General features: G+C 41.4%; 1 protein-coding gene across 1 annotated transcript in view; it reads right to left on the bottom strand.

Annotated features, from left to right (window-relative positions):
* Positions 1 to 21,209, bottom strand: part of Scp2 (Sarcoplasmic calcium-binding protein 2) — a 225,486-nt gene that overhangs the window by 34,636 nt on the left and 169,641 nt on the right. Inside the window, exon 5 of the mRNA XM_065225372.1 lies at positions 5,178 to 5,254. Within this exon, the coding sequence (XP_065081444.1) occupies positions 5,178 to 5,254 (77 nt within the window). The remainder of the gene's footprint in view (positions 1 to 5,177; positions 5,255 to 21,209) is intronic.

The raw sequence follows: 21,209 nt of genomic DNA, 5'->3' as shown, positions 1-21,209 counted from the left end.
GTCCGACAAAATAATTAATAATTTCAGGCAAAAATCGTTGCAATCCTCAATTGCAACGATTTAAAGGGTGATACGGTCAAAATTTGGTCAATATCAACTTGACGTATTTCTTTCAATTTTGCATTTAAAAAACCTGAACACCCCTCATTTTGAAGGTGTGTGTGTGTAGAATGTTGCTCCTATTTTGATTTTGGAATTCACTCTTCAGTTGTCAAAATGCCGTCCAAGCAAGAAGAGCAGCGTATCAAAATTTTGCTCGCGCATCGCGAAAATCCGAGCTACTCGCACGCAAAGTTGGCAAAATCGCTAAAAGTTGCCAAATCAACCGTTACAAATGTAATTAAAGTGTTTGGGGAACGTATGTCGACAGCCAGGAAGTCTAGATCGGGGGGAAATCGAAAACCGGAAGCCGCTGAGACGACAAAGAGAGTTGCCGGTAGTTTCAAGCGAAACCCTAACCTCTCTCTCCGAGATGCCGCAAATAAGTTGGGTGTATCGTCTACAACCGTGCATCGAGCCAAAAAACGAGCCGGACTATCGACTTACAAGAAGGTAGTGACTCCAAATCGCGATGATAAACAAAATACGACGGCCAAAGCGCGATCCCGGAGGCTGTACACGACGATGCTGACGAAGTTTGACTGCGTGGTAATGGACGACGAAACCTACGTCAAAGCCGACTACAAGCAGCTTCCGGGACAGGAGTTTTATACGGCAAAAGGAAGGGGAAAGGTAGCAGATGTTTTCAAGTACATGAAACTGTCAAAGTTCGCAAAGAAATATCTGGTTTGGCAAGCCATCTGTACCTGTGGCTTGAAAAGCAGCATTTTCATAGCTTCCGGGACTGTCAACCAAGAAATTTACGTGAAAGAGTGTTTGAATAAACGTCTGCTGCCTTTCCTGAAGAAACACGGTTGTTCCGTACTGTTTTGGCCGGATTTGGCATCTTGCCATTACGGTAAAAAGGCCATGGAGTGGTACGCCGCCAACAACGTGCAGGTGGTTCCCAAGGACAAGAACCCTCCCAACACGCCAGAGCTCCGCCCAATTGAGAAATACTGGGCTATTGTCAAGCGGAACCTAAAGAAGACCAAAAAAACTGCTAAGGGCGAGCAGCAGTTCAAGGCAAACTGGCTTTCTGCGGCGAAGAAGGTGGACAAGGTGGCTGGCAGGGGTCAAGCGTAAGGCCCGGCAATTCGGATTTGGAAAAGCGGAAGCCTAACTGAATATTTTTCCTGAATTTTATACTAATTGAACTTGAAAAAGAAATTTAATTTGATTTTTTAAATAAACGATTTCACCGATTTACACGCGTTTTCCCTTGCCCAAATTTTGACCGTATCACCCTTTACTATTTAAATACTTCAACAAGTTCTAAAATTTTCTCTAATGTGTGCAACATGTTGATGGGACGAACCTCTTCGGCTTTAATCGTTCCAGCAACTTTTTGAATAGGGCCCACTAAGGATTCCTTCCAAATTTGTGGCACATGTCCAGTTTGTAATGATTCATTAATAAGATCCAGCAAGATGTGGCCAATGACATGAAAGCAATCTTGAATAACTCTAGCATTAACATTATCTACTCCAGCCGATTTTCCTAATGAAAAACAAATAACTCTAAGTTCATCTAATGTAATTGGGCGAAAAACTTCAAATCTGCAACTACTATTAACTGGCTGTTTTATTTCGTCAGGTTCATCGACCAATTCAATAGATTGATTAATCAATGAAACACTGTCTACAAAATAATCATTAAACTTGTCTGAAATTACTTGTTCTGACTGTTCTTATGTGCTATTAAAAGTTATGGACCGTGGTTTGCAATTACTAGGTTTTAATAAAGATTCCAAAATTTTCCATAACTCATTGCTGTTATTTTGATGCTGATCAATCTTCTTTTGAACATATTCACAACGAGTTTTCTTTATCGATTGTGAATACTTATTACGCGCGATTGTGTACCTATTCCAATGATTGTCATTATTTGATCCACAAAACTTTTTGTTCCATTTGTCCCTTTTCCGTTTAAGACGCAAAAGATCCAAATTGTACCAGCTGTTCGAGTTCTTCAAAGAAACAAACTGTTGCTCAACTAGTTGATTAGCACACGTTTTCAAAGCGTGATTAAGAACAGCTGTAGATTCATTTAAGCTACTGGCCGCGAATGGAAAATCCACGCTCCTCTCAACAAGATTCGAATATTTCCTCCAGCTCTTCAATTTACAAAATTATCGTTATCGTTAACATGGTCTAAGACATTAATCACTAAGGTCTCATGATCGGTTATTTTCAAATCAGTATCGGTAACTGAACAAATGGAATCAAAAATGGTATACACGTGGTCAATTAAAGTTCTACTGTGCCTGGAAATACGCGTATATTCATTTACCGTTTGCTTTAAATTAAAAAACTTAGCTAAACGCTTCAAATGATTCGAATTATGGTTATTGTCGTGGTCGCGTCGCTTGCTCGCCACCTTCAAATGTCCGTAGTTTTCGAACATAACCACCTGAATGATCTCACATGAACAGTTGACTGATAACTACAGTTATCACACCAATTAACATTAAAATCACCAGCCAATATATTTAATTTACTAGAATCAAGGAATGTCTCAAACCAGCTCTCTAAAACTTCTACAAAACGCTGGTCACTAGAACTGGGAGAATGATACAAAACACCATAATTACCCATCTTCATGAGGTTTGATTGCTAAATTGAAAAAAGTTTAATTTTCCACTTTATATTATGAAATTAGTTCAAAATTATTTAACTGACAGAACTCTGCAGGTAAATTATCAAAATTCCAAATCTAAACGACTACCTGTTAGAGCAGGATTTCCTCAGGGTAGCTTCTTGGGTCTATATTGTATAACATTTTCACTTCAGACCTCCCTGATTTGCCTCAGGGTTGCCACAAATCTTTGTTCGCTGATGACACAGGCATTTCCGCTAAAGGAAGAAGTCTTCGTGTTATTTGCAGCAGACTGCAGAAAAGTTTAGATATTTTCTCTTCTTATTTACAAAAATGGAAGATTTCTCCCAACGCTTCCAAAACTCAACTTATAATATTTCCACACAAGCCTAGAGCTTCGTTTTTGAAACCTAATAGTAGTCACATAGTCACTATAAACGGAGTTCCAATTTCCTGGTCAAACCAAGTGAAATATCTTGGATTAATACTTGACCAAAAATTAACTTTTAAAGATCACATTGAGGGCATTTAAGCTACACACTACGAAAAAGTCATGTAAATTTCGGTGTCCTGAGACCGACACATGCAAGCGGCCCATGTGACATAAGAATCAGTTGAAAGAAAGGAGAAAATCAATTCAATCAAACGCACTTTTCGTCGAGTTGCGTATGTTTCGGTTTCGGAACACTTAATTTTACATGACATGCTTGTTTACGTACCATAGTTTACGTCAAAGATGGATTACATCTCGTGTAAAAGTAGTTATTTCTAAGTGTGTAAATGTAACAAACATATTAAATGTTTGTATCCTCTTATAAACAGGAAATCCAAACTTTGCCTGACGAATAAACTTCTAATATTTAAACAAGTTTTTAGACCGGCCATGCTTTACGCTGTGCCAATATGGTCTTGTTGTTGGACTACCAGGAAAAAAGCACTTCAAAGGATTCAGGACAAAGTTCTGAAGATGATTTTGAAATTGCCTCCCTGGTACAGTACTACCGAAGTACATAGAATTTCGAATGTTGAGGTTTTAGAACAAATGTCCAACAAAATAATGAATAATTTCAGGCAAAAATCGTTGCAATCCTCAATTGCAACGATTAATTCCCTTTATACTTAGATACGATTTAGTTTTAGTTTTTAGTTTTAAGATATCAATTGTTATACTGACATGCAGGTTTAAAAAACTGAATTGCCATGACAGGAACAATGTTAAAACACTTAGATATACATATATCATAACAATTAAAGCTGGTATGCTACTGTAGTAACTGGAGCACCTAGGTTAAAATTTTGAATTTGAAACAAATAAAGAGTTAAAAAAACAGCAAGATTTTGAAGAAGTATGTTTGAAAACAAACCAACTTAATATCAGAGATGCCATGACCGATTAAATTTAAATTGTTTTAACATCATTCCGGTGAATGGTTCTTACATCTGTTGGGTGGTACTCCCCCTCAGGCCCCTCTTTGTGATAGATTCAAGAATGTGTTGGCACAGGAGGTGTTTCTCAATCTTCATAATATATCTTACTTGTCATTGCGAAAACATATTGATTTTTTTCGTGGAACTCCAGAAAATAATAGCGAACAATCATAAGACCCCATGCCTACCTTGGAATAGGTTCTGCATATTCCGGATTGTGGTTCCACATTTTCAAATTTGATATCTCTCATAACCATATCAAGCGACATATCAAGTCACTTCTACTAGACGAAATATGACCTATGTCACTTAACCTACAACCATAGAGCCATATGGGCATAGTAGAACCGGTTCTGCATATTCTGAATTATGGTTCCGGTAATCATAAGATATTTTGATTTGCATGACTCATTCAAAAAAACATGGTCCAGGTTTTTTAAATCAGCTAGAAATTTCACTTCTGCTTCCTGACAACCATCCGCAATCCGAGCTGCTCAAGGTGTCATGGACAACATTTACGGACCTAACGTTTTGCATATTAAAGAGCAAATTTTCACGTTCTTGTCCCAAATTCAACACCAACAAATCTTACGAATCATCTTTTATGTCAGGTTCTTTGGTGAAAACCGTCTCACTGTCAGAAGCAAGAAAATCAATTTATATTCATGAGTGGTGTTATCCATTCGTGAAGGCTAACGGTTTAACGCAATCCAAAAGCCTTTATTAAATCGCTGAAAATCATGTTTGCGAATAATGTACATATGAGGGTGTGAAGGCAAGCATTTCCTTTCATGCCGGGAAACTGTATCAGAAGCAGCAATTCACAAGAGCTTCTCGGATAATAGCTACTGCCATTAGCTCGTAATGAGGAAACAATGCCTAAGGGACGCCCTTCCGTTTCCGTGCAGGCAGAGAGCTAAGTATTAATCATAGCCGATTGAAAATGCAAAACCTTGCCGACTTTCCCTTTTCTCCAGTTTTTGGGCGGTGTTTTTGGGAAACAGTGTGGATGGGCGGTATAATATTAGAGATATTTATAGCAGCCAACTTACCTCAGCTGCCAGTCGAGGACGGAGTTTGGATCTCGCGCGTACTCGTCCCACATTTTGCACCATTCTTCCACGGAAACCTGAAATGGAAAAGTAACGAAACGGAAGGAATGTAAATTTTTGGAGAAGTTAAGAAAGTCGGCGCTGGAAAAGACTAGGACTATGAAGACAGTGGCGAAATTTTAATTCCATTATAAGAATTAAATAATGTAATAATGCTTTGAAAGAAAGCTTCCCCATAGCTAAATAATATATTCGATTCATTGGAACGAAATTTAGTATTATTAGTATTTTCGCTACTGGCAGTATGTTTGTTTTAAAATCAAATTTCAAAAATCTCAAATTTGATTGAAAGCGAATGAGAGTGATAATAAACAATATGTCAATTGAATCTAATTTTGTTCGATTTCCTTAGCGAACAGATTCCAGTACCGACCCGATTAACAAAAATATTGGAATCCGAATATAACGAATATAATAGAAATAATGCATTTGTACTGATTACAATGCTACAATATTCCAATATTCACATAGGAAATACATAGTGATTTAATTGTGTATGGGTCCTGAAAGTTATAGCAAAAGGGCTTGATAAAGCCTAGCATATTTTTGTCCTGTGGACAGTGCTGCAAAATCTCGACAACATACGGACACTTAGAATACTAAGTGCGAGTAGTGAATCAAGGTGAAGTGTAAATCATCAATTCAGCTGATCAGGTAAAGTCGAAGTCATCCACGAAATTGGTCGAAGGCACTAATGGACCTCCTCGCTAGGACCATTTTTTCAACAAATCAAATTGTTTTCTGGTTGGCGAGTCAAGGACCGCCATTGAACGCTACGGTCTAGGTGACATTTAGTTACCTTGACCTAAACGTAAAGGACATCGTTCTCGAGCTGAAGGCCCTAAACGCCAAGGAGAATTTCCCTTCCCGGTTCGACAGAGGGCGGCCTTGCCGTCGTCGACCGGCTTCATCAGAAGGGAGCGCCTGTGCATCGAATCCATCTCCACAAACCGCTATACCAGCCCCGGTAAAACCAACCCGCCATCGCACTACAGCCGACGTTCGGTCAGCCTCGCTTCGTCCGCCATTGTCGGAATTGTACCGGTATTTAACCGAGCGGTGGTACCGCCATCTTGCCAACAAGATCGGCCTTTTATTATCCGCCATCGACAGGATCATTCCGGAACAACAGTGAGCGCTCGCTGGTCTGCAGTCGTCGTAGTCGCCATCGTCATCAAGGGTATGTGCCAAGAAAATCGATCACAACACCACACAATCCACACTATCGTTAATTGGAGAAAATACAGTGTTAAAGTTGATTCGCGCTGTCCGCGTAGCCTCTCCAGTTTGCCCAGTAGTGCACCGACTCTGAGACACAGTTCAAGGATTATCGTGCTGCTGAGTTGTTGTCGGGCAGAACATTAGTTTCACCTGTAAGCTTTATCAAGGTTTTAATGCACTGATAAGACCAAAAATGTTACTTAGGATATTGAGAGTAGACATATGTACAGTACTGGCAGAAATAAAGTGCTCAGTAGAAAACATTTTCTTAAAACGCGATTTTTGTTGATGTATCGATATTAATGGTTAAGGATTATTTGGCATAATCAGGGATATTCTGCGTGGTGAATGAGGTGAGGTGACTCCAGTCACTCGTGTCACTCGATTCCAGCTGGTGAGTGAGGTGAGAAAAGTCACTTGGGATGAACCCGGTGAACTCTCACCTTATTCTCACAGTCGTATTTCGGTGACAAAAGTTGTACTGAAGTGACGATTTTAAGTTACAAGAGTCGTAACCTCCGCTGCTGTCGACTGGATGGAAAACCTTGGAGTTATATAAGCGATGGTTGCGGTTTTCGGTAATTTATTACTTCTTAATTTGTTTCAATCAACTTTATTATTGTTTCCAGCCAATAATTTCTTCGGCATCCTCAATATGAGTATTTTTGGAATTGGGGTGACATGTAGGGTCCGGAAATCTATGTCTGATGCTATTTTGAAATTCAATATGGTGGCTTCCGGTTACAGACAAACAGAAAAATACAGGCAGCTTTTCCGTCCATACACATCACTCCAATTCCAAAAATACCCATATTTAGGGGCATTGGACAGAATTTCCAAGTTTTTCTCTAACGGAAAGCCACCATATTGTATTCAAAATATCGTCAGTCATAGATTTCCGGTCTCTACACATCACCACGGTTGCAAAACTACCCATATTGAGGGGTATTTCATGGTATTTTTCAATTTTTATGTAACTGGAAGCCGCTATCTTGAATTTATAAAAGGCATTAGTTTCCGGTCCCTACACATCACCAAGATTCCTAAAATACTCATAAGGTGGTGTATTTGACATAATATCCCAGTTTTTATTTAAACGGAAGCCGCCATCTTGGATTTCAAAATAACGCCAGGCATGGATTTCTGGTCACTACACGTCACCCCGATTCCGAAAATACCTATAGTAAGAGGTATTTTACAGAATTTCCAAGTTTTCCCCTAACCAGAAGCCGCCATCTTGAATTTCAAAATGGAGTTAGACATCTATGCCCGGTTCCTACACGTTACCAAGATTCCAAAAATACCCATATTGTGGCTAATTTTTCAGTATTTTCCAGTTTTTCTCCAACTGGAAGCCGCCATATTGATTTCAAAAAGGTGTCAGACATGGGTTTCAACTCTCTACACGTTACCAAAAATACCCATATTGGAAGGAATTTGACAGAATTCACAAGTTATTCTCTAACCGGATAATTATTGTGGGTAATTTGGCAGTATTTCCCAGTATTTCTCTAACCGGAAGCCGCCATATTGAATTTCAAAAAAGCGTTAGACATCGATTTCAAATACTCATATTGAGCGGAATTTGACAGAATTCCTAAAGTTTTTCTCCAACCGAAAGCCGCCATCTTGAATTTCAAAAAGGTGTCAGACATGGTTTTTCGGTCCCTACACGACACCAAGATTGCAAAAAGACCCAATATTGTAGGTAATTTGGCATTGATTCCCAGTTTTTCTCTAACCGGAAGCCGTCATCTTGAATTTCAAAACGGCTCAGACATCGATGTCCGGTCCCTCCAAAAATACCAATATTGTGGGGTGTTTGACAGAATTTCCAAGTTTATTTTTCCAACCAGAAGCCGCCATCTTGAATGTCAAAATTCCGTCAGACATCGATATCCGGTACAACACGTCACCAAGATTCCAAAAATAACAAAATTGTGGGTAATTTGGCAGTATTTCCCAGTTTATCACTAACCGGAAGTTGCCATATTGAGCTTCAGAAGGCCCTCAGACATGGTTTTCCGGTCCTTACACGTCACCCGGATTCCAAAAATACCCATATTGTGGGGTATGCGACAACATTTTCCACAAACTTTTTTATGAAGTAAATCCCAAAAAATGTTTTTTTACGTCTGTTTCGATTTACGAACCGCCGGTGTGGAACCTGGAACCTAATAAAAAAAAACCATTATGTTTAAGAAAATAATAAAATATTTCAATCTACCTTGTTTGACATGAAATATTACTCGAAACGCATGTTCATAGTAAAACATAAAAACCTGCGATTAAACTGATAAATGAACCTACAAAAACTGCGTAGGCCCTTTTCGAAAAACAAAGCAAACTGACATTTCGGCGAATGAACACCGAGTAACTTTGCAACTCACCTAAGAATGAACCTCTCACGTCACCCGAGTTGACTGTCGGAATCGAGTGAGAAGAGTCATGTGACTGCGAGGTGACAATTGTCGTCTCACCTCATTCGCCACGCCGAATAACCCTGATTGTTTACAGTTCATTTGAACGTGTTCGACGTAAATTTGGATATACCTTTTACTTTATACAATGGAAACCAAGCCAATTGCCGTTGCTGAGCGGAAGTTCATCGTGCGAGACTGTGAAAATCAAATACCTTTGCGTAAAATTGCAGCCACGTACGCAGTCAGTTTTATCGGGGCCCGAAAGGTACGGAAACAGTTTCAGGAAACCGGATCGGTGGCGGATAAGCTAGGACGTGGCCGAAAACGGATTACTACTCCTCGCGAAGATGCAAATATTGTTCGTCAGGCACGTAAAAATCCAAGAATAACAAGCCAAGTGAGCAAAGTGACCTGCAAATAACCATATCTGAACATACTTTGCACTCTAGATTCCGTGAATCAGGCTTGAAAAATAAACTGGCAGTTCGTCGCCCATCGATTCCAAAGCAGAATAAAAACAAACGATTGATGTCTGCGAAAACACGTGGAAAAACCTGTTGAGTTTTGGAAAGAAGTTCTATGCAGTGATGAGAGTAAATTTGATCTCTTCGGAGCCAACGGGCGTCAAAAAGTTTTGATAAAACCAAGTGAGATTTTGTTGAACCTGAATGTTCAGGAGACCGTCAAACATGGGGTGCTTCACGTGGTCAGAAGTTGGCAATTTGACGAAAATCGATGGAATAATAACAGCTGACAGGTATATTGACATCATCAACGAGAATTAGAGTAATTTGCTGTTGGAGGTTGGACTTGAAAGAAGACTCAAAGGACTGTATTTTGTTCAAATACACAACATTTCTACAGCTTCATATAACAAAGTTATAGCAATCAAAGGAAAAAAAAATACGATATGAGAACATTATTTCTACCAGCACTTTAAGTTCCAGTGGGAATGAATGAAACCAGGAAGTCTAATAAGATGAATACGCGGTCCCTTCGTTGATAATATTAAAGTGAACTTCGAGCATGCCCTCATAAAACATCAATCGATTTTCTTCGCTGCTATGAAAAATCGTACCTACCATCACTACCCTCTTTATATCGTTGAGAAGAAGTTAATTAGTTGATTGATTTTCCATGATGGTCCACTCTGAATAAGAGTGGAATAGAATGGTCCTTGAAAAGCTTTAATAGAGCCTAATCTTGCTGAGCTACAACAAGGCAACATACATTCTAAGTCTGAAGTGCCGCCTAGGGGTTGTTCATAGATTACGTAGGCACTTACGGTGGAGGAGGAGTACGTTTCATATAATTGACCAAAAACTCGTATGGACGATCGTTGAACCTATCAAAAACTGTCAACGTAGTTTATGAACAGCCCAATAATGTACTCACTGCAGGAGAGGCAAATGTACTTCCATCCGATTTTTCCCTGTCTTAGAATATAGCCATCTGCCAGGGCGCAACCCTCAGTGAAAAGATTGTTTGCTATTCATAAGCGTCGGCACTCAGTGAGTGGAAGCACGATGCTATCGAGGCTCGGTGTGGTAAGGAATGTAATGATATTCAAGCTTTGCCTGCTTCTTCTCTTCCCTGATTCCGACGTGACATGAAAGCATTTAGGTGATGACTGACACGGAGAGGGATAATTCAATCTTGCTTTTTTTAAAAGAGGATAGTTGAATGAGCTGTTGAGTCAATAGTTCATGGAAAAAAAAGTACGGATATGTCGATTACTCTGTTGATGACACGGATGAAAGAAAATTTGAGAAACATTGTTTAGAATCATTTCTTGGGTGTATACTTACACGTGGGGAAAGGGGAAACAAGTAAATTTGAGACCTTAATAACTTTAAGAAACGTAAACTAAACACTTTCTTAATGAGGTCTTATTTCCATTTATTCCGAGGTTCAAATAAAACCGAATCAGAAAAAAAAACAAACACAAATATGGTACATAAAGACGTTTTCTAACTTCACCACAGAAAAATAAAATTGAAACAATTAACCCGCGTTAAAAAAGGGTTGAGTGTAAACTATCTTCAACAGTGGCGCCGGTGCACAGTGGTCTAAAAGTGCCAAAATGTGTGTTTTTTTAGTTTATGCGAAAACTTTAAAAATGTGTTAATTGAAGCAATGTTTTTTTCAGAAGCTTTACGACATATTAGCTGGGAGCAACCCCCCTTTGTGTTGTATGACGAGTCTAAGACGTTTCTCAAAAGAATCGCATGCGGCACGCACCTGGTCCTTCGGCATCTCGTCCCAGATCTTAGAAATGAGCTTCTTAAATTGGTCCATAGTGCTCACTTGATGTTCGCTCTGCTTGGCCAGCATGTACGACCATACATAAAAGTCCAGCAGATTAAGGTCCGGGGAGCTGGGAGGCCACAAAGTCTTACCAAGAAAATCCGTCAAATTTTCCCGACACCACGCTTGGACGATATTCGCCGTGTGGGCCGGTATGCCGTCCTGTTCAAAGACGTAATGATCCTTCCCGTAGAGGTCCTGAAGTTCCGGGTCTTATAGTACGCGGTGTTGATTTTCACGTTTTTCTCGATAAACACCAATGGGAGCTTTCCACGCCTGGATACGCCTCCAAACCATCACCGACGAGGCGCTCTGGACTCGCGGGATGTTTATTTGCAACGGGGGGATGCTGGCACGTCGGCACCCACAACCGATAATTTTGGACATAGTACCGCTGTTGCAAGACAAAGAATATCTCATCAGAAACATGAACTCCTGACCTGCGTGCCGCGAAAGTATCATTTTGACAGTCGTGGTACTCCTTCATAGTGCGCGGAAAACAAACAACAAATGACACCAAGTCGACACCGTGCGCTTCGGTTAGCCTATATATGAGACTAAAGCTGACACCAATACCAATAGCCAATTCACAGACTGCACATGGTGCGCACCTACACAACGATGAAAAGTTTTATTCGAACTTATTGAACGCCCTGTAAATGCCAAGAAAGGATTCAAATATTGAAATGTAGACACCACCCACTGAACAGATTGCACCCACACCACAAGTCCCACTACTCACCGATAGAAACCACTGCAATGTGATACAAAAAGGCAAGACCTTTTTTCCTACAGCCTTAACGCAGATATTTAGTGATGAAAGCGCCACTGTGGCCAAACAGGCTACCTTTGTATTTGTTTATCTTCGCGAGGGGCTGACTAAATGAAAATTTGCGTCATATTTTAAATGTCTGTAGCTCCGCATATTATTTTATTTGATGACAAATATACTAATTGTAAATAATAAAAATAATTTGACTTTTATCTAAGACATCAAATCAAGAAAACTGGCAATTCTGCGAGAATCCAAACAACAGATACAATAACGCAGCGCTCGAGTGAAGGTGGAATTAATGCATAGAAAAATGAGCAAAGACGCAAACCTTTCTTCTGAGGTTGTAATCTTTGCTATCAAAATCGTTTGAAACATGTATCTTTGCGCGGAAGATGACGCGATTGTGTAGGAACTTGCCTGAACTTCTCTGAACTTCGGCAGGAGTTCCTTTAACTTCGGTAGGCCTTCCCTAAACTTCAACAGGCCTTCCCTGAACTTTGGCAGGAGTTCCTTGAACTTCGGCAGGTTTTCCCTGAACTTCGGAAGGGTTTTTTTTTCTGAACTTCAGCAGAACTTTTCTGAACTTCCTTGAACTGACACCTTGAACACCTGAACTGCAGCAGGAATTCCCTGAACTTCAGCAATACTTTCCTAAACTTCGACAGGACTTCCTTGAACTTCGGGAGACTTCCCTGAACTTCAGTAGGACTTTCCTGTCCCTCGGCAAGCCTTACATGAACTTGGAATTGAAGGTTTTATTTCAGGTTGGAAGCTTGGAAGCTAGTTAAGAGCAATACTGTGAAATATTTTTCTGGATGTTCTTGGAGATGATAGCGGTGCAGAAATGAAGTATGTATTAGGGAATACATTTCAATCATAGAATCTGAGTCTACCGGACGGTACCTACGTTTATACTTTTTGATGCAAGGTTTTTTTTTTGAAATAATGCTCTACTTAACTTAACATTTGCACCAAAAGGAATAGAGATCGGTACCGTCTGGCATGCTCAGTGCTTGGTATCAATATTCGGCAACTGTGTTAGGGAGACCACTTTTCCCATCACGGAAAAGCCTCGTTTTCTGATGACAAAATTACGCATTTACTTGCACAAAACGCACGGAATTTTTGTTTTATTCAACAGATAATAAAAAACGATTATTGATTGGAGGAATTTCTTGCTCAACTTTTTCGAATTGCCATCAATCATATATATTCGAGATTTTTTTTTCAAGATGGCAAATTGCTGGATGTGGCCAAATCGACCGTGACAAACGTTTTAAAAGTGTTCGGGGAGCGTCTGTCGACCGCCAGGAAACCTGGAAGCGGCGGCAATCGTAATCCGGACGTGGCAGCGACGACGAAGAAGATGGTGGTGAAATATAACCTCTCCATCCGGGACTTCGCTGGCAAGCTCAGTGTCTCCCATACTACTGTGCAGCGGGCCAAAAAACGAGCCGGCTTGTCGATGTTTAAAAAAGTTAAGGTGGTGAACCGAGATTACAAACAAAACACGTCGGCAAAGCAGCGGTCTCGAAAACTGTATGCGAATCTGCTCACAAAGTTCGACTGTGTCATCATGGACGACGAAACTTATGTGAAGGCGGATTTCAAGCAGCTTCCGGGACAGGAGTTTTATACCGTATCAGGAAAAGGGAAGGTGGCTGAAATTTTCAAAACCATCAAACTATCGAAGTTCCCGAAAAAATATCTCGTCTGACAAGCCATATTCACGTGTGGTCTAAAAGCGGCATTTTTATTACTACGGGAACCCATAAATCAAGAGATCTACGTCCAGGAGAGCCTGGAAGCCTGCTACCATTCCTAAAGCAACATAATAGACCTGTGCTGTTCTGACCGGACTTGGCGAGCTGCCACTATGGGAAAAAGGCAATTGAGTGGTACCCCTCACTATCCCTCTCCAACGGGGGAGTTTTGTAAAGAGAGATGATAAAACCGATTTGTTCCTTCCTAAAGAGAAATTTTCACACTGCCGTACTCTAGCGGAACTATCAATTCTATACTTTCATCTACTCATCTATCGTATAAAAAATACCACTTTAGTCTGTTATTTGAAATTAGCATCTTCAAGGAAGTGTTTTCTTGTTTTTCGCTTGATTGAAAAGGCACTCAAACAATCACTTATTAAATGTATTTCCTATATATTCATGACAAATCCAATATTGTTGTGTTGATATAAAGTAACCTCGATATAACGTAACTCGATATAACGTAACTCGATATAACGTAACTCGATATAACGTAACTCGATATAACGTAACTTCCACCTCGATATAACGCAACTTTAATTTAAGTCTTAAAATTGAAAAAAAAACCAACTCACAATCGATTATTAACTTTAAAAATCCATTTTAAATTATTTTATACAAAGTATTATTAAATTTTTCATATAACGCTGGGTTGAATAAACATCATTTGTATCCGAGAGAGAGGAGCCAGCTCAATGACGGATGGTTTGTTTTCTTTGTCTTCTTTTTTTCTCCCCTACCCAATCGTGTTGTTGGTTTGCGAAGGCAAGCCTGGGCCCGCACGAAAAAATTTGTTTTCAAAAGCATGATATGGGGCATCTCATCTCATCAATGTTCGGCCTAATTTGCAGTGACAGTTCATGACTGGATCTCGATGTCGTTTGCATGATCGATAGCAAAGCTGTCTCCTCTCTCTCTCAGATTTTTATTACTTCAGTAATCGCTATTTCCAAACTACCCAGATTTGTGAGCAAATGCCTCCAATGAACCAGCAGTAGTAGTAACATTACGTTTATTTACATTGACTATGCTTTTGACGTATGGCTGTCTTTCTTTACTATATTGGGGATCACATTACGAAATACGAAATGGGCAAATGGGAGGCATGTAACGGAAAATTTTTAGATGGAGAAATAAACCAATACATACTGGGAAATATTTCATTCGACGGAGAAAACATCCAGCAATTTTGACGTAGGACTACGTCTGTGATTTCTATATAAGGGGACCACTTTGTGAAAACCCAAAATGGAACATGTAACAAAATTATGAAAGATTTTGAACAGTTATAACTCTGTCCGTATCGGATGGATTTTAATTCTAAACAAGCCAATCGATTGGAAAGTCATCTACAAATCTGTTAAAATGAACACTTAATCAATTGTCAATAGGTCACTGTTGAAAATTGCACGAATGTGCAACTGTTGTTATCATAATTCAAATTATCACCGATTGCCTGTGAAAAGCGCTTTCCCTAACACATATTTAAAAATTGATTTAACTCAGGTCTTGCCAAACGGTGTTTATTCAATCACTGCGTGTGGTGAGTGGTGGTGTTCGGTCGTCATCAGTAGCAACAGCAGTGCTTTTGGCGCTTGGCGTTCTCCAGTACATAATGAAAGCCTGCCCGCATGCAGCTAGCTGCATGCTCTCCATTCAGCCTTCGATTCTACGAAGAAAGAGGACGAAGCCGCACCGCTACTGATCGGATTCAGTTGCGCGTCGTGCGCCACAGTGGGCCATCTATGCATCGCCCTCGTTCCAAACAACATACACCCTAATAGTAGCTCAGCTTTACTCAACCATTACGACAAAACGTTCCTTTTCAGGATCACCATAAATTTGTTAAAGAGTATTTTCTGGACATTTCTCAAGGTCATTAATCGGATATCAGTTCCCATAAGTTTCAATCTAACATACCATGTATTTTTAAGACAACCCACAATTACAAAAACCAAAGTTGGTCGCTGCATGAAAGTGGTTTGATTTTGATCCAGAGATGATGGATTTTAATTTGCAAACGCCAATCGATTGGAAATTTTTCTAGAAATGAGAATAACACTATCAATTTACAAAAGGTCACTATTGAAAATTGCACGAATGTGCAACTGTTGCGATGGCAATCAAAATTATCACCGATTGCCTGCAAAAATCGCATTCCTTAACACAGATTTAAAAATCGAATTCCCTCCTGTCTCGCCGAACGGTGTTTACTCGGTGCTTTTGGCGCGTGGCGTTTTCCAGTACATAATGAAAGGCTGCCTGCAATCAGCTAGCTATGAAGGCTGCCCACAAGAGCCCAGGATTCACTGAAGAAAGAGGAAGAAGCCGCACCGCTACTGGTTGGATTCAGTTGCGCGTCGTGAGCCACTGTGGGCCATCTATGCCAAGTGCGTCAACCTCGTTCCAAACAACATACAGCTCGTCAGCTTCATCAGTGTTGAACACCCTAATAGTAGCTCAGCATTACTCAATCATCACGACAAAACGGTCCTTTTCTGGACCACCATAAATTTGTTAAAAAGCTCCTTCTGCAGTTAAAAAATAACATTTTCCATATAAGGCCACGTATTCCTACGTCACCATTGCGTACAACCCCATAGGGCTGTCCCTTGTAGTTTTTTGATGTATGTATAGTACAAATAGTGAAAATAGAACAATTGAACAATTAAGAAATTTAACAAATAAAATATGAATGTGTCGCGTACTAATCAGAATCGCGAACGGATGGGATGAATCTAAATTATCTCGAACGGACATCACAAACTAACACTTCTTCCTTGTGTGGCACGTTTCATTAGGCACCTAGATTCGCCTCAATGCATTACCAATGCATGAATTTGTATATTGTGTGGCAAGCACAATGATACTCTATGCCCAGCGAAGTCGAGAAAATTTTCAACCCGGAAGATTCCCTCGACCCGTCCGGGAATCGAACCCACCGCCTTTGGCTTGGTAATACCGTGCCTTTACTGACTAAGCTGTGAGACCCCGGTAGAATAAAAAAGTTGATTTACTTTTTTTTCCTTCATTCGTTTTCCGTCGATCTTGTTTTCCGTACTGAATACCAGTGCTACCGACGCCAGGGAGCCAGCTCCCACACCTGGACCCTACCCTATTGACCCATCAACTCATGGACCGGGGACCAACGGCTTTACATGTTATGCCTCAGAAATACCCCACAGGCACCGACTGGGATTGAAGCCCAGGCCTTTTGGGGTGAGAGGCAATCACGTTTACCACTTAACCACACACAAACGACAACATTTGAAATATTTAAAGAGTTTTAAGAATATAGATTTTAAACAACGAAAAGAACTAAGCACAAAAACAAGTGTACCGACCAACCGCGGTCCTACATCAACCTTCCCCTAGGCACAGACTCTAGTACTTTTTTTTTCATTTTCATATCTTTTATGTAAGCTTTGGGAACTTATCTAATTAAATTGGGGAAAATTATATAAGTCGTACCTAAGGAACTCCCAGTCTTCACTAGAAGTCCTGACGAATGGCCACTCTTTGTGAGCAGCTATCGTAACTCCACTGCTATGTGTGGTTATTTTCAGGCAGAGAACCTAATGAGGCTACAGAAATGTCTCAAAGGCCAAGCATTGGAGACTGTTCGGAGTAATCTGCTGCTACCATCGTCGGTCCCGAAAATAATGGAAACTCTGGAAACATTGTTCGGGAGCGCAGAGCGATTAGTCCAATCGCTACTCAGCAAGGTACGTAGTGTACCTACTCCGAAAGCAGAAAGGCTCGAAACGTTGGTAAACTTTGGTCTCGTCGTTCAAAATCTCGTGGGTCATCTCAAGGCCGCCAACCAGCAAGCCCATTTGACAAATCCAACTTTGCTGCAAGAGCTAGTCGATAAGTTGCCACCCCACCTCCGTTTGGACTGGGCTCTCTATAAGAAAAATGTTGGGTATGTAGACTTGGGAGCATTCTGCGATTATATGTCTGCAATCACATCAGCCGCAAGCGACGTAGCACATTTTAGCGATTTCGACGGACCTCGAGTAAGTGGGGCTGATAAGCGGAACAAGGAGAAGGTCTTCGTCAACGCGCACGTATCCTCTGAACCACGAAAGGTCGAGCAGCCAAGAAAGAAGGTGGATAATTCGGAGAGGCCTTGCTACATTTGTCAGAGTGTGAAGCACCGCATCAAGGACTGTAACAAGTTCAAGTCGCTAGGTCTTGGAGACCGTCTGAAAGCCGTAGAGTTGCACCAGCTTTGCATTTTCTGCCTCGTACCCCATGGAAAGTGGACCTACAAGTCAACGCGCACCTGTGGAATTGGAGGTTGTGTCAAAAAACACCATCCATCTCTACATCCAAGTCAACCGACTGCAAACCCAGAAGGTGCTGGAGCACGGTCAAGATCAGACGCCGTCGTCAACATCAATCGTCAAATCGAAGGCACTACAATATTCCCTATAATCCCGGTGGTTTTACACGGCAAAGAGGTAAAAATATTCACCTTCGCCTTCCTGGACGAAGGTTCGTCTTCAACATTGATAGACAAGGAAGTGGCAGATATGTTGAATCTTGAAGGAGAATTGCAGCCCCTATATTTGACTTGGACAGGGAAGCTTTCTCGGCATGAATCTGATTCTCGGTTAGTCAATCTGATGGTTTCCGGGGGAAAAAGTGACAAAAGTTTCTCACTGAAAGGTGTAAGCACTGTGAGTCAATTAGATCTTCCTGTACAGACATTACAGTACGACAAATTGTCTCAGTATTATCCTTACTTGGCCGGACTACCGCTTAAAAGCTATGACCAAGCCGTTCCAAGAATCCTGATTGGGTTAGACAATATAAACCTGTCGTTGCCACTCAAAATACGCGAAGGACAGGTAAATGGGCCGGTTGCAGCGAAAACAAGATTGAGATGGACTGTCTTCGGAAAAATCGGCAACTCAAAAGCGGATTCGTTGGTTCCAGTGTTCCACATTTGCAAGAGCACGGAAGAAAATAACATCCACGACCTAGTTAAAAGCTACTTTGCGATGGAGAATCTTGGAGTTTCTGTAGAACGTGGGCCGGAAGCAGAAGAAGATCGGCGAGCGAAGGAGATTCTGCGACAAACAACAGTCAAGCGAACGGATGGACACTATGAAACTGGATTGTTATGGCGGTATGACATGGTGGAGCTACCATCTAGCTATGACATGGCTGAACGACGCATGATCTGCCTCGAGCGAAAGGTACGGAAACATCCGGAATTACAGGCGAGTTTGGAGAAGCAGATAGCCGAATATCAGACCAAAGGATATGCTCACAAAGCAACGTCTCAGGAGCTGGAAGAAAGCGATCCGCATCGTACATGGTACCCCCCAATCGGAGTGGTTACAAATCCACGTAAGCCCGAGAAAGTATGCATCATCTGGGACGCAGCCGCGAAGGTGAAAGGAGTGTGCCTTAACGACTTTCTCTTGAAGGGCCCGGATCCGATAACGTCATTGCCAACTGTGTTGTGTCGTTTCAGACAGCGACAGGTGGCGATTGCAGGTGATGTACGCGAAATGTATCATCAACTGAAGATCAGGGAGAAAGATAGACAGGTTCTACGCTTTCTCTACAAAAGCGATCCATCGAAGAAGCCTGACATATATGTCATGGACGTGGCCATCTTTGGGCCGACTTGTTCGCCCTGTTCAGCGAACTTTGTAAAAAAACACCAACGCGATTGAGTGGATGCAAGCATACCCGGAAGCGGCGACAGCGGTGATAGAGAACCACTACGTGGATGATTATTTGGACAGTTGCGACGAAGAAGAAGACATGATCAAACTGGCTTTGGAGGTTAGAATGGTGCAGTCAACAGCTGGGTTTGAATTACGAAACTGGCAATCAAACTCGAAGAAGGTGTTGCAGTTCCTCAGGGAAGACACAGCTGGCTCAACGAAAGATTTCAGCATCGACAAGGAAAGCCAAGTGGAACGTGTCCTCGGTATGGCTTGGCTTACGGACGATGATGTCTTTGTGTACTTCGTGAAACTGCCAGAGTCAACGATGATAGTTACAAAGCGGAGTATCCTGAGATTTGTTATGAGTATTTTCGATCCACTTGGATTAATATCAAACCTGCTCATCCATGGCAAGATGATCATCCAAAACCTTTGGAGAGCACAAGTTGAAAAGCACGACCTGAAGTACCCCGGATGGCGCCTCTCCCTGTAGCGCGAGTAACGCCGTTCATCCGTCCATTCTCGCTGGTCGGCATCGACTATTTTGGGCCATATCTGATCACACCTGGAGATAGCTGCGTCTTTGACAACGGAATCATGTAAACTGGTAGTACGGCGATTCATCGCGCGTCGCGGCGCACCAACGCAAATTTATACAGACCACGGAACGAATTTCGTGGGCGCCAGTCGGGAGCTGGCCCGTCAATTGGCCGATATGAATCGAGAGCTGGCAGAAACATTCACCGATGCCAACACCCGATGGTTCTTCATCCCACCGTCTTCCCCGCACATTGGCGGTGCGTGGGAAAGGATGATCAGAGCGGTAAAAATTGCGATAGAGTCAATTAACCATTCCCGTACACCTTCGGAAGAAGTATTCCAAACGATACTTTGTGAAGCGGAGTCAATGGTTAACTCCAGACCGTTGACGTACGTGCCACTGGAGACAGCGGACCAGGAGGCATTAACTCCGAATCACTTCATTCTCCTGAGCTCGAATGGAGTCAAGCAGCAGGTGAGACACTACGAAACGGATGGAATCTATGTCGCTATGTTCTGGATCTCTTTTGGACGAGATGGATCCGGGAATATCTGCCGGTGGTGGCTCGACGAACTAAATGGCATGACGAAGCGAAACCCATTGAGGAAGGAGATGTAGTCTTCATCGTAGGTGAAGCCGTCCGGAATAAATGGCCTCGTGGTAAAGTAGTGAAGGTCATCCCGGGAAAAGATGGTCGTATTCGGCAGGCAGACGTCCAGACGATTGCAGGAGTTCTACGGCGTCCCGTGGCGAAGCTCGCCGTGATTGACGTACTTCTGACAGGTAATCCTGCTGGACCGGAGCAGCATTACGGAGAGGGGGATGTAGCGGGAGGCGTTACAAGCGTCAACGTTCCAAACGAAATGTTCTGCTGAACCAGTTTGATAGATCAGAAACCACACAATAGGCTTGCCGATGCAGGGTAGAAATGTCATTAGATGAAAATTACAAGTCAAGTTGAAGTTATTACGCTATATTTCCTAACATTTGTGAATCCTTTCCTGTGCTTACAAATGTCTCGTGAGTTTTTCATGCAAAATATTATAGAAAAATACCGGTGAATTACTTATTCTACTTGAATTATACTTATAGGTTAGATTCATGCAAACATTCCACTAAATGAACTAAAATTTATGATAATCTTAATTCAAATACAGACAGACAGTAAGTAAACGTTAACTCTAATGTTTGACTTATGACTAAGACGATAAACTAATTAAAAACAAGTCATCACAGTTGGCTATAACAG

The sequence above is a fragment of the Ochlerotatus camptorhynchus genome, unplaced genomic scaffold (genome assembly GCF_037179485.1).
Source record: "Ochlerotatus camptorhynchus isolate MF236.1 unplaced genomic scaffold, CSIRO-AGI_Acam_v1.1 ptg000228l, whole genome shotgun sequence".
Taxonomy (NCBI): domain Eukaryota; kingdom Metazoa; phylum Arthropoda; class Insecta; order Diptera; family Culicidae; genus Ochlerotatus; species Ochlerotatus camptorhynchus.
The sequence above is the reverse complement of the archived record's forward strand: the minus strand, read 5'-3'. Positions and strand labels throughout refer to the sequence as shown.